Source organism: Macrobrachium rosenbergii, chromosome 15 (genome assembly GCF_040412425.1).
Source record: "Macrobrachium rosenbergii isolate ZJJX-2024 chromosome 15, ASM4041242v1, whole genome shotgun sequence".
Lineage (NCBI taxonomy): Eukaryota > Metazoa > Arthropoda > Malacostraca > Decapoda > Palaemonidae > Macrobrachium > Macrobrachium rosenbergii.
Window position 1 is genome coordinate 41,046,363 of NC_089755.1, and position 16,349 is coordinate 41,062,711.

General features: G+C 35.7%; 1 protein-coding gene across 4 annotated transcripts in view; it reads left to right on the forward strand.

Moving 5' to 3' along the window:
- LOC136846590 (EGFR adapter protein-like) overlaps window positions 1–16,349 on the forward strand; it is a 1,014,562-nt gene that overhangs the window by 148,071 nt on the left and 850,142 nt on the right. For all 4 annotated transcript variants that reach the window (XM_067117457.1, XM_067117459.1, XM_067117456.1 and 1 more), the window contains one exon: window positions 13,618–13,970. In XM_067117457.1, the coding sequence (XP_066973558.1) occupies window positions 13,618–13,970 (353 nt within the window). The remainder of the gene's footprint in view (window positions 1–13,617; window positions 13,971–16,349) is intronic.

Sequence of the window (16,349 nt, forward strand, 5' to 3'; positions counted from 1 at the left end):
GTCCGCACTTTTACTGTCTGCCCTTATATCTTAAAAACTACTGAGGCTAGATGGCTGCAATTTGGTATGTTGATCATCCACCTTCCAATCATCGAACATACCAAATTGCAACCCTCTAGCCTCAGTAGTTTTTTAAAATTTTATTTAAGGTTAAAGTTAGCCATGATCATACGTCTGGCACCGTGGCTGAGAGTTTCATGGGCCTTGGCTGAGAGTTTTATACAGCATTATACGCTGTCCAGAAAACTCGATTGCGCCGAAGAAACTTCGGCGCATTTATTACTTGTTCAGGATTGTCACTTGGTATGCCCAAGTATTTGGTACTTAGGAAAACATTAAAGTCCTGTTTGTTTATGCTGAAGCTTGTGAGTTTTAGGGCTGTCACTTATAGGCCTACGCTCCTTTATCTACTTATTTTCCTTGTAGTGAACGTTATTTAAATTCACCCATAAGGAGATGAGTTTGTAAGAATGGACCAGACGGGAAATAACATTTTTTTTTAAGTTGCCTGTCATCACTGGAGATGATTGATTCATGGCTACTGAAACTGGCGTGACAACAATCATCACGGGAGAGGAAACAAGGGTGAGATACGATATGGCAGTTTAATCCGTGGCCTAAGCCTGTATCCTGTAGGGGTGCCGAGTCCAACTGCAATCGAAAGTGATTGCACCTTCATAGGGATTCTCTGTTGTAGGGATGCCCTTGTTGAGGATTAGGCGTATTTTGCTGAAAGGTGTCCTTTGTAGAATCATAATGTTAATGTAACTGAAATGGTGCAATAGTAAGTTCCTAAAAGTTAAGTATACCTTACTTTTACCAGACCACTGAGCTGATTAACAGCTCTCCTAGAGAGGGCTGGCCCGAAGGATTAGACTTATTTTACGTGGCTAAGAAACCAATTGGTTACTTAGCAACGGACCTGGCAGCTTATTAGGAATCCAAACCACATTATAGCGAGAAAATGAATTTCTATCATCAGAAATAAATTCCTCTAATTTGGCCGGAGAATCGAGCCGGCCGGAGAATAGGACAACCCCGACTGACTCTCCCAACGAGGAACCATACTGAGCGTATTGTTTATGAGCTTTTGCCCACGCCTTGCAAAGACTAGGACAACCCTACTGAGCGTGGCTTCCCGTTCTCAACTACCACTCTGTTGGTCGTGAGTTCGAACCGAGCGGCCAGTGAAGAACAAGGAATTTTGTTTCTGGTGATTTATGATTAATGTGGTTCGGCTTTTTGCCAGCATTGTTCTTAGCCACGGCTCTTGCTCTAAAGACTGTTAATCAGCTCAGTTCACCTGACGAATTGAAAGGAGATTGTTAAGAGGGTTTTAAAAATAAGGGAGATGAAAAAAGAGTAAGAATTACGAGTATACGAAAGGTTGTGAAATGAACCAAAAACTGACCATAAACACCAAAGTTTCTCGTATTGTACTCGTATAAGAGTTGCTGAACTAATTCCAAATCCCTACATTAAATTAGGAACCCAAGGAAAATAAAATCATGAGCCTAAATGAGAAAAATGAAAATGTGAATAAACCAAAAACTGTTTATGGTCAGTTTTTGGTTTATTTCATGACCTTTAGTATAATTTTTACTCTTTTTTATCTCCTTATTTTTAAAATTCTCTAACAATCTCCTTTCAATTCGTCAGGTTATACTGGCTACTCTATGAGCAAGAGCCCGTGCTGGCGAAACATCAAAGTTTCTCGTATTGTACATTAATGTGACTTGTCGAACTAATTCCAAATCCCTATATTAGATTAGGAACGTAAAGAAAACAAGTAAAAGATGCGCCGAAGTTTCTTCGGCAAGTCGAGTTTGCTATACAGCGTATAATGCTGTATGAAACTCTCAGCCACGGCCCATGAAACTGTCAGCCGCGGCCCATGAAACTTTTAGCCACGGCCCAGTGGTGGCCTGTGTTGTTGACACCTATAGCTGTGCCAGACGCACGATCATGGCTAAATTTAACCTTGCGAATTAAAATCACTGAGGTTGTGGGCTGCAATTTGGCATGTTTGATGATTGAGGGTGGGTGATCAACATACCAAATTGCAGTCCTCAGCCCTTCTAGTTCTTAAGATCTGAGGGCGGACAGAAAAAGTGCGGAGGGACAGACAAACAGCCATCCCAATAGTTTTTTTTTACAGAAAACTAATAAAATCATGAACTTTAAATGAGAATAATAAAACCCGTAAATTCAATTGCCACATTCACTGAGAAATCAGACGAAAATGGAATCCTGAACTTTCCATGAAAGGGGTCTGGCTCAGTGCTTTCTTCATTCAGTTCTTAATCAATGCATTCACTCGTGAAAGGAGGCTGTGATTAAAGTTGTTTTCCAGTGTTTCTTTCTCTCTCTCATTCCTTCCCTCCCACTGGATCCGTCTTCGGAGTTCAGCAGAACTTCGGATGACTCTCTCTCTCTCTCTCTCTCTCTCTCTCTCTCTCTCTCTGTGTTGCTACGTCGTTTTTGGTAGCCTCCATCTATTGCTCTTTCTTTTTACCTAGGATCTCTCTCTCTCTCTCTCTCTCTCTCTCTCTCTCTCTCTCTCTCTCTCTCTCTCTCAGGTTGCAGGGATACCTGTACCGAATATTGTATATGCTTTATGCTACAGCATAATTTTCCACCTTAGCCAAAATGAAAATAAACAGACTTTGAGCATTTTTGTAAATCAATTTTGAGTGTTAAATGTTATTTACCCTTGGGGTAACATAAGCTTAATTATCTAGTGAATCCATCATATGAAATAACATGGCATCACTTAACGACGATTTTATTTGATAGTCTACTGTTTCATTTTAAATATAGTGAACTCATCATACGGAATAACATACTATCAGTCATTGACGAATTTATCAGTGTACTAAATCATTTTTTATTTTCATCCCTTGTTTTTTTTTATGCGTCAACGGCCAATCCATTCACTCTTGCTAATTAAACTTTGTGTTTGTGTTTACATTCTAAACTGCGTTTAGTTGCGCTGTACCAAAGTTGGGTTCATTAACCCGTCGGAGCATCGGGAAACGGATTCGTTAGCAAGAACTTCGAAGGCGGTTTTGCGGCTTCGTTAGCATACGGGATTTTATGTAGTTGGGAGACCACAATGGCATTGCTGTTGGTCAGATCTTCTCTCTCTCTCTTATTACAATTCATACTCTCTTCTCTCTTTCTCTTATATTACAATTGTATCTCTTTCTTTCTTTATATATATATATATATATATATATATATATATATATATATATATATATATATATATATATATATATATATATATATATATATATATATATATATTACTGCAGTCAACAACCTCTCTCTGTGTGTGTCAGTCTATATATATATATATATATATATATGTATATATTGTATATATATACAATGTATATATATATATACATTATATATATATAGAATACATACATTATATATATATATATATATATATATATATATATATATATATATATATATATATATATATATATTACCACATTCGAATATTCTCTCTCCTCTCTCTTCTCTCTCTCTCTCTCTCTCTCTCTCTCTCTCTCTCTCACCCTCCAGTTCTTATTCCTGACGGGGCTCGTCGTCGTTCGTCGAGTAGTTTGCGTTTTCCGCGGTCTCCTATTTGCCTTCATTGAATAGGCTACTGGGAGAAAGGCGGTCTTCGGCGGCGGTCATGCCTTCGATTATTGATTGCCGGTCTTCGGGTTGGCGGCTTATTTTTTTCTGTCTTCTTTGTTTTTCTTTATTTTTCTTTCGCGTTTTGTCTTTTCCCTTTGTCGGGATGGTGGTATCTTTTACGGCTTTTTCCTCTTTCACGGAGGACTTTTGGGAACAAGAAGAGTCATTATCAGGGAATTCTTTCGTCGATTTTGTGGCCATGGTGCGTCTCTTTTTTTTTTTGGCGTGTGTGCATGCTTGCGTATGTGTGCGTGCGTGAAATGTGTGTGTGTGTGTGTATCTGTGTCTGTGCATATGTAAGTATAACCCCCAAATGAAACATATGCTTTCCTGTCTGGGAGCATATAACTGGTTTATCTATACAACAGAGTCTATCTCAACTCTCAACTCATTCCTCTCATGATGGCTCAGTGATCAAAAGTCACTGTACGTCTTTGTTTCTAAACCTAGCAGCGAAGTTCGAATCCCACTGGTGTCGAAGTTATCGACAGTTACACTCCTCATCGGTGTGTTATTCCCCGGAGGGTATATATGGGATATTTGGGTAGCGAATATGAAAAAATTTGTGGCCTGTCCAATATGTCTTATGAATCCATGAAAATTTCGATCTCTCTCTCTCTCTCATGTCCTAGCATGTCTTATATTTCTCTCTTTCGGCATTTTTTCCCACGTCATCCCAGTTATACGAAGTCACTCAAGTGCACTCAGATCTCTCTCTCTCTCTCTCTCTCTCTCTCTCTCTCTCTCTCTCTCTCTCTCTCTCTCTCTCTCTCTCTCTCTCTTCGGCATTTTTCCCAAACCATTGGTTATAAACTGATGTTGCTGCCCAGATCCTCCACTCGGCATTTTATCCAAATCAGTGTTGCTCATTCCAAGTCACTGATGTCTCTCACTGCGCCCAGATCTCTCTCTCTCTCTCTCTCTCTCTCTCTCTCTCTCTCTCTCTGGCACTTTTTTCCAAATCAGCATTGCTTATTCATTCCATTGGTTATACATGCATGAAAGCCTCTCTCTCTCTCTCTCTCTCTCTCTCTCTCTCTCTCTTTTCTCGGTCAGCGTTGCACATTCCATTGGACCTGGCGTACCCAGATCTCTCTCTCTCTCTCGGCATTTTTTCCAAATCAGCGTTGCTCATTCCATTGGTTATAAATCTGATGTCTCTCAAGTGCGCCCAGATCTCTCTCTCTCTCTCTCTCTCTCTCTCTCTCTCTCTCTCACTATTTATTCAAATCGGCATTTCTTATTCCACTGATTATAACATCTGATCCTATCACATGCATGAACTCAAGTAGCTCTCTCTCTCTCTCTCTGTGTGTGTGTGTGTGTGTACCTGGGCCGCCCGCCGCCTTTTATCTTAGCAAAAATGCATTGAATTGTACCAGACATTTCTAGAATAAGCTTCATGGTGAGCGGGCCGCCTTTCACTTTTTATCTGGCTTTTGTTCTCACGTGATGGGGATCAGGAATACCCGGATTCAAGAAGACCAAAAGACCCTTTTTTAAGACTGAAAGGCTTTAAAAATGTGAATTTAAGTTTAAAGTAGAAAAAATCGCGATTTTAGTAAAGACCAAATCCTAATTTTATCGGTAATTGCCTGTGTATTGTTATCATCTACCCGGATTGAAGAAGACCCTTTTTTTTAAGAGTGGAAAGGCTGTAAAAAATGTGGATTGAAGTTTAAATAATATATTTTGAATTGTGATTTTGATAAAAGTACAAATCCTAATTTTATCGATAATTGCTTGTTTATTGTTATCTTCTCCCTGGATTCTATAATACTATTTTTTAAGACTGAAAAGGCTTTAAAGAATGTGGATATAAGTTTAAAAGGAAAAAATTGCGATGTTTATAGATGACCAAATCTTAATACTACCAATAATTTTTATATTTATCATCATCTACCCGAGATTCTATCATCTTTTTAAGAGTGAAAATGTTTAAAAAAAGTGGATTTAAGTGGATTTTAATAAAAGTCCAAATCCTAATTTTATTGATAATTGTTTATTTATTGTCATCATCCACCCGGATTCAAGAAGACCAAAAGACCCTTTTTTAAGGGTGAAAAGGCTTTATAAAAATGTGGACCAAAAGACCCTTTTTAAGAGTGAAAAGGATTTTAAAAAATGTGGATTCAAGTCTAAAGAAAAAAAAAATTGCGATTTTAATAAATTACCAAATCCTAATTTTATCGATAATTGCTTGTATATTGTCATCATCTACCCGGTATTCTTAAATACCACTCTTTTTTTAAGACTGAAAAGGCTTTACAAAAGGTAGGTTTAAGTTTAAATAAAAAATAAAAAATAGCGATTTTGGTAAATGACCAAATCCTAATTTTCCAATAATTTTTGTATTTATCGTGATCATCTACCCGGGATTTTAGAAGACCAAAAGAACCTTTTTAAGAGTGAAAAGGCTGTAAAAAATTGTGATTTAAAAAAAAAGAAATTTTAAAAAGACAGCGGTTGTTAAACATCGCAAGGCGGGAAAAGTTAATAATGTTATGGCCTTCTTCAGATCTGCAATTCACTTAATTAATATCTCCCTTGTGGCAAATTTCTCAGTATACTGTACAACAGTGTGCGCATTATTTAAGCATATGGACATTTTGAAATTTAAAGTAATTTTCGTTTTGTGCATTATAATTTGTTTAGTGAATCTCTACAGTGTTGTATAACGATTTATTTCTTAGCTTTTGTATAGAAGGGTGTAGGTACGGGATAGGAGAAGTTAACGTGGTTTTGTTTCACTTTAAAGATACCCCATCTTGAAGGAAACTGTGTTTAGTTGAAATAAAAAAAAAATTCCACGCAAAAATGTTTTCCGTTTTTAAAACTTAGCGGTCATTATTAGCGCATGTTTCTGTTTCCATTAAAATAAGACATTGAACTAGAAAGAATAATAACACATAATAATAACACACATAATACCAATAATAATAATAATAATAATAGCGTGAGTCACAAAATGGTGAAGAAATCAGTGGTATATATATTAGAGATATATATACAAAACGAGAGCTCTTGAGAATTGTTTGATTCTCCTTCTCCTTGAGAAGGAGAATCGAGAAGCTCTGTTTTGTATATATTTTTAATATATATTTACACTAGCCTTTGTGGTTCTCGAATTAGATCCTGTTTTTATATATACATCTCTAATATATATTTATATTTATACCGCTGTGGATTTCTTCGCCCATAATAATAATAATAATAATAATAATAATAATAATAATAATAATAATAATAATAATATTATAATCACGTCTTGATTTGTATTCACCCTCAAATTGATAAACTATTCCTTGGCCCATAACCCATAATTTAACAAAAATTCATTGAAACCCATTTTTAACTTTTTAAGGCTTCTCGTTATAAATAAACAAATGCGTGTGCTTGAATGCAGAACCTGCACGTCCGACTTTGTCGGTGAAAGTAATAACCAGTTACCTAAAGCATCGACCGGAAAGGTGATGGACCGACCGCCGGCGGTCGTCTAGACCGTCGACCGACCGTAAATTTCACGCGATCGGCTTCGCCGCAGTGCGAGGTCAGATACGTCAGACCTTGTCAGGCTACAAGGTCATCACTGAACGAGAGCACTTGGCAGATATGAACTTTCGTGAATATTCCCAGACGTTGCAAATATTTTGGCAATTTTACGTGACATAAATTTAGCTTGAACAACTTAGCGGCACTGCAATTTTCTACGTAAAGATAATTTATTGTGGGAATATAAGTTGTCTAAGACCGCACTTATTGCATTTCGTGAGAAAGTTTTAATACAGGCGGCATTGAGATATAACTGGTATTACATTTCTGCAGTTCCTTTATTTTTTAAAGAGTAGATTAAGACAGGTGACGTTGAGATAAAACTGGTATTACATTTCTGCAGTTCCTTTATTTTTTTAAGAGTGGATTAAGACAGGCGGCATTGAGACATAACTGGTATTACATTTCTGCAGTTCCTTTTTTTTTTTTAAAGAGTAGATTAAGACAGACGACATTGAGATATAACTGGTATTACATTTCTGCAGTTCCTTTATTTTTTAAGAGTGGATTAAGACAGGCGGCATTGAGATATAACTGGTATTACATTTCTGCGGTGCCTTTATTTTTTAAAGAGTAGTTTAAGACAGGTGACGTTGAGATAAAACTGGTATTACATTTCTGCAGTTCCTTTATTTTTTTAAGAGTGGATTAAGACAGGCGACATTGAGATATAACTGGTATTACATTTCTGCAGTTCCTTTATTTTTTTAAGAGTGGATTAAGACAGGCGACATTGAGATATAACTGGTATTACATTTCTGCAGTTCCTTTATTTTTGAAAGAGTAGATTAAGACAGGTTGAGATATAACTGGTATTACATTTCTGCAGTTCCTTTATTTTTTAAGAGTGGATTAAGACAGGCGACTTTGAGATATAACTGGTATTACATTTCTTCAGTTCCTTTATTTTTGAAAGAGTAGATTAAGACAGGCGACATTGAGATATAACTGGTATTACATTTCTGCAGTTCATTTATTTTTTTAAGAGTGGAGTAAGACAGGCGACTTTGAGATATAACTGGTATTACATTTCTTCAGTTCCTTTATTTTTGAAAGAGTAGATTAAGACAGGCGACATTGAGATATAACTGGTATTACATTTCTGCAGTTCCTTTATTTTTGAAAGAGTTTTTGAGATATAACTGGATTAATTTCTGAGTTCCTTTATTTTTGAAAGGTAGATTAAGACAGGCGACATTGAGATAAAACTGGTATTACATTTCTGCAGTTCCTTTATTTTTTTAAGAGTGGAGTAAGACAGGCGACTTTGAGATATAACTGGTATTACATTTCTGCAGTTCCTTTATTTTTGAAAGAGTAGATTAAGACAGGCGACATTGAGGTATAACTGGTATTACATTTCTTCAGTTCCTTTATTTTTGAAAGAGTAGATTAAGACAGGCGGCATTGAGATATAACTGGTATTACATTTCTGCAGTTCCTTTATTTTTTAAAGAGTAGATTAAGACAGGCGACATTGAGATATAACTAGTATTACATTTCTGCAGTTCCTTTATTTTTTTAAGAGTGGATTAAGACAGGTGACGTTGAGATAAAACTGGTATTACATTTCTGCAGTTCCTTTATTTTTTTAAGAGTGGATTAAGACAGGCGACATTGAGATATAACTGGTATTACATTTCTGCAGTTCCTTTATTTTTTAGAGTAGATTAAGACAGGCGACACTGAGATATAACTAGTATTACATTTCTGCAGTTCCTTTATTTTTTTAAAGAGTAGTTTAAGACAGGTGACCTTGAGATAAAACTGGTATTACATTTCTGCAGTTCCTTTATTTTTTAAGAGTGGATTAAGACAGGCGGCATTGAGATATAACTGGTATTACATTTCTGCAGTTCCTTTATTTTTGAAAGAGTAGATTAAGACAGGCGGCATTGAGATATAACTGGTATTACATTTCTGCAGTTCCTTTATTTTTGAAAGAGTAGATTAAGACAGGCGACATTGAGATATAACTGGTATTACATTTCTACAGTTCCTTTATTTTTGAAAGTAGATTAAGACAGGCTTGAGATATTTTTTTATTTTTGAAAGAGTAGATTAAGACAATTTCTGCAGTTCCTTTATTTTTGAAAGAGTAGATTAAGACAGGCGACATTGAGATATAACTGGTATTACATTTCTACAGTTCCTTTATTTTTTTAAGAGTAGATTAAGACAGGCGACATTGAGATATAACTGGTATTACATTTCTGCAGTTCATTTATTTTTTAAGAGTGGAGTAAGACAGGCGACTTTGAGATATAACTGGTATTACATTTCTGCAGTTCCTTTATTTTTGAAAGAGTAGATTAAGACAGGCGGCATTGAGATATAACTGGTATTACATTTCTGCAGTTCCTTTATTTTTGAAAGAGTAGATTAAGACAGGCGGCATTGAGATATAACTGGTATTACATTTCTGCAGTTCCTTTATTTTTGAAAGAGTAGATTAAGACAGGCGGCATTGAGATATAACTGGTATTACATTTCTGCAGTTCCTTTATTTTTGAAAAGAGTAGATTAAGACAGGCGGCATTGAGATATAACTGGTATTACATTTCTGCAGTTCCTTTATTTTTTAAGAGTAGATTAAGACAGGCGGCATTGAGATATAACTGGTATTACATTTCTGCAGTTCCTTTATTTTTGAAAGAGTAGATTAAGACAGACGACATTGAGATATAACTGGTATTACATTTCTGCAGTTCCTTTATTTTTGAAAGAGTAGATTAAGACAGGCGACATTGAGGTATAACTGGTATTACATTTCTGCAGTTCCTTTATTTTTGAAAGAGTAGATTAAGACAGACGACATTGAGATATAACTGGTATTACATTTCTGCAGTTCCTTTATTTTTGAAAGACTAGATTAAGACAGGCGACATTGAGATATAACTGGTATTACATTTCTGCAGTTCCTTTATTTTTGAAAGGGTAGATTAAGACAGGTGACATTTAGATAAAATTGGTATTATATTTCTGCAGTGCCTTTGTTTTTGAAAGAGTGGATTAAGACAGGCGACATTGAGATATAACTGATATTGCATTTCTGCAGTTCCTTTATTTTTTAAAGAGTAGTTTTACCAGACTATTGAGTTAACAGAACTCTTTGTCACAGGTATTGACAAAAATGTTCTCTTTCGGTTTTAGTTGGAAGACAATTTGGTAAATATGCGACAAATGGAAAAATTTCCATTCGGCATTGGTGGTCGATCTGATATTTCTTTGCAACTTTGTCAAGATTCTGATGGAAGAAAGTTGTGTTTTGGATTCTCTCTTTCTTCGAAAGTTGCATATTTTGCTGTCCTGTAGTTGGGTAGTGCCCTCAGTGCACCCTATGCTGTGCACTGTAGGCATTACTTAAGGTTCTTTGCAGCGTTCCTTCGGCCCCTAGCTGCTGCAACCCCTTTCATTCCTTTTACTGTACCTTCGTTCATAATCTCTTTCTTCCATCTTACTTTTCAATCTCTTCTAACAGTTGATTCATAGCGTAACTGTGAGGTTTTCCTTTCAGCGCTGAATGACCTCATAGGTCCCAACGCTTGGTCTTTGGCCTAAATCCTGTATTCTATTCATCTATATTTTGCTGGGTACACAACATTACAGAAGCTAATTAGAACTATCGTGTATTTGTTTGTTACTTATCTAGACGAAAGATGGCTCTCAACGGGCGCATCGAACAGGCCTTCAGACCTTTAGAACTGTAATCTCTTATTTTATCTTTTATTCTTGTTCCCTCTGTTCTGTTCTTCTGTTATTCAAGCCAAATGTTGATTTGCCTCGTTGAAAAATTAATTTCCTTGATGGAAACCACCTGAGTGTCATCGACCACGTTTTCTGCCGGGTGTTTCAAAAGCTACCACCTAAATACCATCGGCAGCGATTTCTGCCTGGTGTTTTAAAAGCTGCAACGTGCAACATGCAGCCTTGCATGCCTGGTCAGTTCTTCATAATGCAACAACGCCACTCGATAAAAGAACGAACATCTCCGAGCACCTGGTTTTCATAAATCTCTGTAATCTCGTTTTCCCAGCTCGATATCCTTGCACGAAGAACTAACCATTCCCGTGCAAGTGAAGCATTTGCACTCTGCATTCTTGCTCTTGCAATCCAAACGTTTGCTTAATCGTCTCGAGCTTTTGGGTATTCATCATCATTATTCTAAGCGTCGGAGCTTTGCCTCTATGCTTTTTTGATGACTTGGCTGAGGAACAAACGCGCATATCTCTTTAATTATTGTGAGCATCCTTTGGTTTTGTTGCGTGAGTGCGTTTGTACGCATGTGTGTTTGTTTGTATAACTGTGCCAAATGTCTACGCGCATGTACTGGTACTGTTGGTGATACAAGTTCACAGGTTGAAATAATAATAATAATAATAATAATAATAATAATAATAATAATAATAATAATAATAATAATAATAAGTAAATAAAATAATTAATTAATTAATTAATTATTAAATAATTAATAACTAAATAAATAAATAAATAGATAAATAAATAAATAAATAAATAGATAGATAGATAGATAGATAGATAGATAGATAGATAGATAGATAGATAGATGAATAAATAAATAAATAAATAAATAAATAAATAAATAAATAAATAAATGAATAGAGAATAGAAGTCCACAGTTAAGTAATTGCATACAGTTATATTTAGAGAGTAAAACTACAAAGAAAGCTTGGAGAATCTGTACAATTGAACAAATTCTCGAAAGCTGCCTCTACGTTGCACTTTTTAGATAAATTTATACAATTACTTTCCTGTGGATTTATGTTGTCTCTAATTACGACTCATGCTGCTATGAGTGTTTTCTGAATAACATTAATAGCAACCATAATTTTGCTTCCCTCTCGTGTGTTCAGGCAATTTTAGACCCTCAGGCTTATATTGAACAACATCGCTTTAACCCCCAAAAGCCGAAGTGATCTTGAATATCCCTTTGCAGTTCAACCACTAGTCGTGGTAGATGCGACTTTATAGTCACTGACCTTTTGATACGAGAGCTGTCTTGAAATATCTCTGTATATTTTTAGGTGGGAACCGCCTTACGAAACTTTGCTGCACCTTTACTACACTCATTAATGTTTTTTTTTTCTTTTTTCCGTTTGTAATATATGAAAATGATTGAAGTTCATTCCTCTGAGGTTTTTCATGGTCTTTTTAGGAAAGATTTCGTCTTTGTCTCAGAAGTGCCATTGGCTATGTAAAAAAATCTTTCACTTCTGCATTGTACAGTGATGACATTGAAATTTACCAAGAGAATTTCTTGAGTATGGATGTGTATGATTGTAGATGTATGTAATATATATATATATATATATATATATATATATATATATATATATATATATATATATATATATATATGTATATATATATATATATATATATATATATATATATATATATATATATATATATATATATATATATATATATATATATTGTATACATATATATATATACACACACACATATATATATGTGTGTGTGTCTGTAATGTATATATATGCAAATGTAATGTATATATGTGTGTGTGTATGTATGTATGTGGTTGTACATATAGATTGATTGCTTAGTTAGGAAATATCGCTCCCAGTTAAAATATATTTCCATATAAATCGCCCACCAAAATTAAAAACCTTCCAAATATGGGGATTTTTTTCTGCCCCGTTCTCTCAAAGCTTTTGAAGTTGCATGACGAAAGCTCCAAATGTTTCTTATCTTACTGCTAATTAGCCACGCCTCTTGTTAAACTAATTCCTCCCTCCCTCCCCACCCCCTTCTCTTTTTCATGGCACCATTCCCACACATACACACACCTCACTAAACCCAAATTTTGCATGTGGGGTGGTCAGCGAGATTGCTGGTTCCCTCGTCATAAATACTTCAGTATGTTAGGTATTTTGTTCCGTTTTCTTTAAGACAAAAGAGAATTTGTAAAAATAATGTTAATGTATTTTTTCCAGTACATTAAGTATCTTATTCCCTCTCTTAAGACAAGAGATAATTTTTAAAATAAAATTTTAAATTATTTTCCAGTGACCTCCAATACATTAGGTATTTTATTCCTTTCTCTTAAGACAAGAGTTGATTTTTTTAATAAAATCTTAGATTATTTTTTCAATAAACTCTAGTACATTAGGCATTTTATTCCATATTCTTAAAGCAAGAGATGATTATTTTGATAAAACCTTAAAATATTTTTCAGTAAATTCCAGTACGTTAGGTGTTTATTCCGTATTCTTAAGGCAAGAGATGATTATTAGTAAAATCTCAATGTATTTTTCCAGTAATTAGGTATTTTATTCCTTTCTCTCAAGACAAAATATTAAATTCCTTTTCTCTTTCCAGGTGTGACCTACGATGACCTACCCGACGGCGCTTGCTTCCGACGCCCACCGCTTAACCCCGGTGATTACCCTCCCACGCCCCTCCCCTCTCCTCTACCCACGCCCATGCCCTCTCCATTATCCACTCCCACGCCCACCCCAGGTCCGACGAGGCCGGGCACTCCCGCCCTCGCTCCTACCTACGCGGTAGCGCCGAGCGCCACTTACACTTCGGCGCCGAGTGGCACCTACCAGACGGCCTCCAATGGCACCTACACGACGCCCGTGTCTCTCTCCTCGTCCTCGGGGATCGTGGCAGGACCCTTCATGACTCCTACCATCATCCCTCCGACTTCTGTGGTGGCTATCGTCGAGGTGAGTGTTCGACACTATACATTTTATATCGTCTAGTAATTTCCTCGAGTATTCGACTCTACATTTTATTGTCTTGTTGTAATTTCTTTGAGTATTCGACCTCTGTATTTTATACCGTCTTGTATTTCATTTTTTTTTATCTGTAATTTCCTTTGGGTATTCAACCCTACATTTTATATCGTCTAGTAATTTTCGAGTAGTCGATCCTACATTTTATATTGTCTAGTAATTTCCTTGAGTATTCGACTTTATATATTTTATATCGTCTTGTAATTTGTTTGAGTATTCGACTCTATGTTTTATATCGTTTTGTAATTTAATTCGACTCGACATTTTATATATTGTAATTTCCTCGAGTATTGGACTCTGCATTTTATATCTTGTAATTTCCTCGAATATTCGACCTCACATTTTATATCTTCTTGTAATTTCCTCGAGTATTCGACTCTGCATTTTATATCGTCTTGCAATTTCCTTTGTATGAAGTATATTCCTCCACTTTAGGTTTTTTGTAGTGGCAGGTATTTTTGTGGAGGGGTGACCTGAATTTCCCTTATGTTCGTGTCACTATAGAAGTTCCGTCGTATTAAGCTACTTCATAATTTTCATAATTTGCATTGATTTGGTTTGATAAAGCATCGCGTTCTTATCACCTTATAAGTAAAGTGTTAAGTGTAACTTAACACTTTACATGGATATTCTTGATTTGGAAGTATACTTTCATCAGTAATGTAAGAGTGGCTTTAAGATTTCCGATATCTTTTGATAAAGAAGGGTTTTATAACTTTTTTTCATACTAACAAGTAAGAGTTTTAATAATCGCTTAGATTAAACAAAAAGACATTTTGTAAGCAAATAATAATGAAATTTTAGGTTTCCTTTTTTTTTTTTTTTTGCTGTAGTGTACAACTGTAGCCTTCCAGTTTGTGAAATTTGTCTAGTAGCGGATATTTTTCGTAGTTTTCAGGTTGAAAATAAAATTAAACTCACGAAATACCGGTCTGGTTGTCAAAGCTTTGTTATGTAGAGCATAGTATAAAACATGGGATTTACTGCCAAGTACATTTTTTCATTTTTCCTTTGCAGTGTAAGTTGCTAAATACTTTTATGTTAGTAAGGACGATAGAACGAGCTTGTATGCTAATTTTTTCATTATCTCTCTCTCTCTCTCTCTCTCTCTCCTCTACTAATACATCTCTCACTGTCATCTAGAATCTTCTCTCTCTTACTGGATACATCTCTGTCTCTCTTGTCTTACACTGAATCATCTCTCTCTCTCTCTCTCTCTCTCTCTCTCTCTCTCCATTACTTCTCTAAATCTGCATTTCCTATTTCCTCTCAACGCACCTTAACTCTCTCTCTCTCTCTCTCCTCTCTCTCTCTCTCTCTTTCTCTACTGCATCTCTCTCTGTCTCTCTCTTTAACTCTCCTTATACAAAATCTATCTCTGTCAGGTCATCTTCTCTACTTAGTCATCTGCTAACTTATCTGTACCTCTCTTCCTCTCTCACTCTTTTTCCAATTACTTCCACAAATCTGCATATTCTCTCTCTTCCTCTTCCTCTCTCTCTCTCTCTATAACTCTCTCTCTTGTTCTTTGCGCACCGGGAAAGTTATGTCTCCCATTTCCGATTCTGTTTCGTCACTCGCACCATGAAAGTGTAATGAACGTCGACCAGGTAGATTTAGGAGAAGAAGCCAGCGCGGCATCGGGTTGGCCGAAAACCTCCATAGCTCCTTACTGGAGTGAAGTCGACTCGCGGCCGACGTCATTCTTGTCACTGGCCGGGATATTTACATCGGTTTGGCAACGACGGAGACAGACGGCGTTGGTGGGGGCTTTCTCGCCGCTGGTTTCTCAAAAAGGAAGTGAAATAAAATAAAAGAATTTTTGTTGGTTTTCTGTTATTTATGTTTTATGTTTGTTGGAGGTAATCTTGTAATGAGTCTCCACTTCCGTCTTTTATTTTCATGTTTGTTTAGCTTGTATTTCACCAATTAGTTTTCTTAGCCTTTGAATTCTCAAACTCGAAATAAAAGAATTTTTGTCGGTTTTCCTATTATTTACGTTTATGTAGTGTTGGAGGTAATCTTGGAATGAGGGTACACTTTGCTCTTTTATTTTCGTTGTTGTTTTGCTTTTATTAAACCAGTATTTGTCTCTTCATTGAATTCTCATAATAAAAAGAAGGGCTTTTTGTTGCTGCTATCATTTACGTTTGTGTGTTCTTGGAGGTAATCTTGGAATGAAGACCTACTTCGTTCTTTTATTTTCGTGTTTGTTTTGCTTTTATTTCCGGGGTATAATATTTAATGCAAAACTTTATTAATTTGTTTTTTGTCATTCCACTTCACTCTTTTATTTCCATGACTATGTCT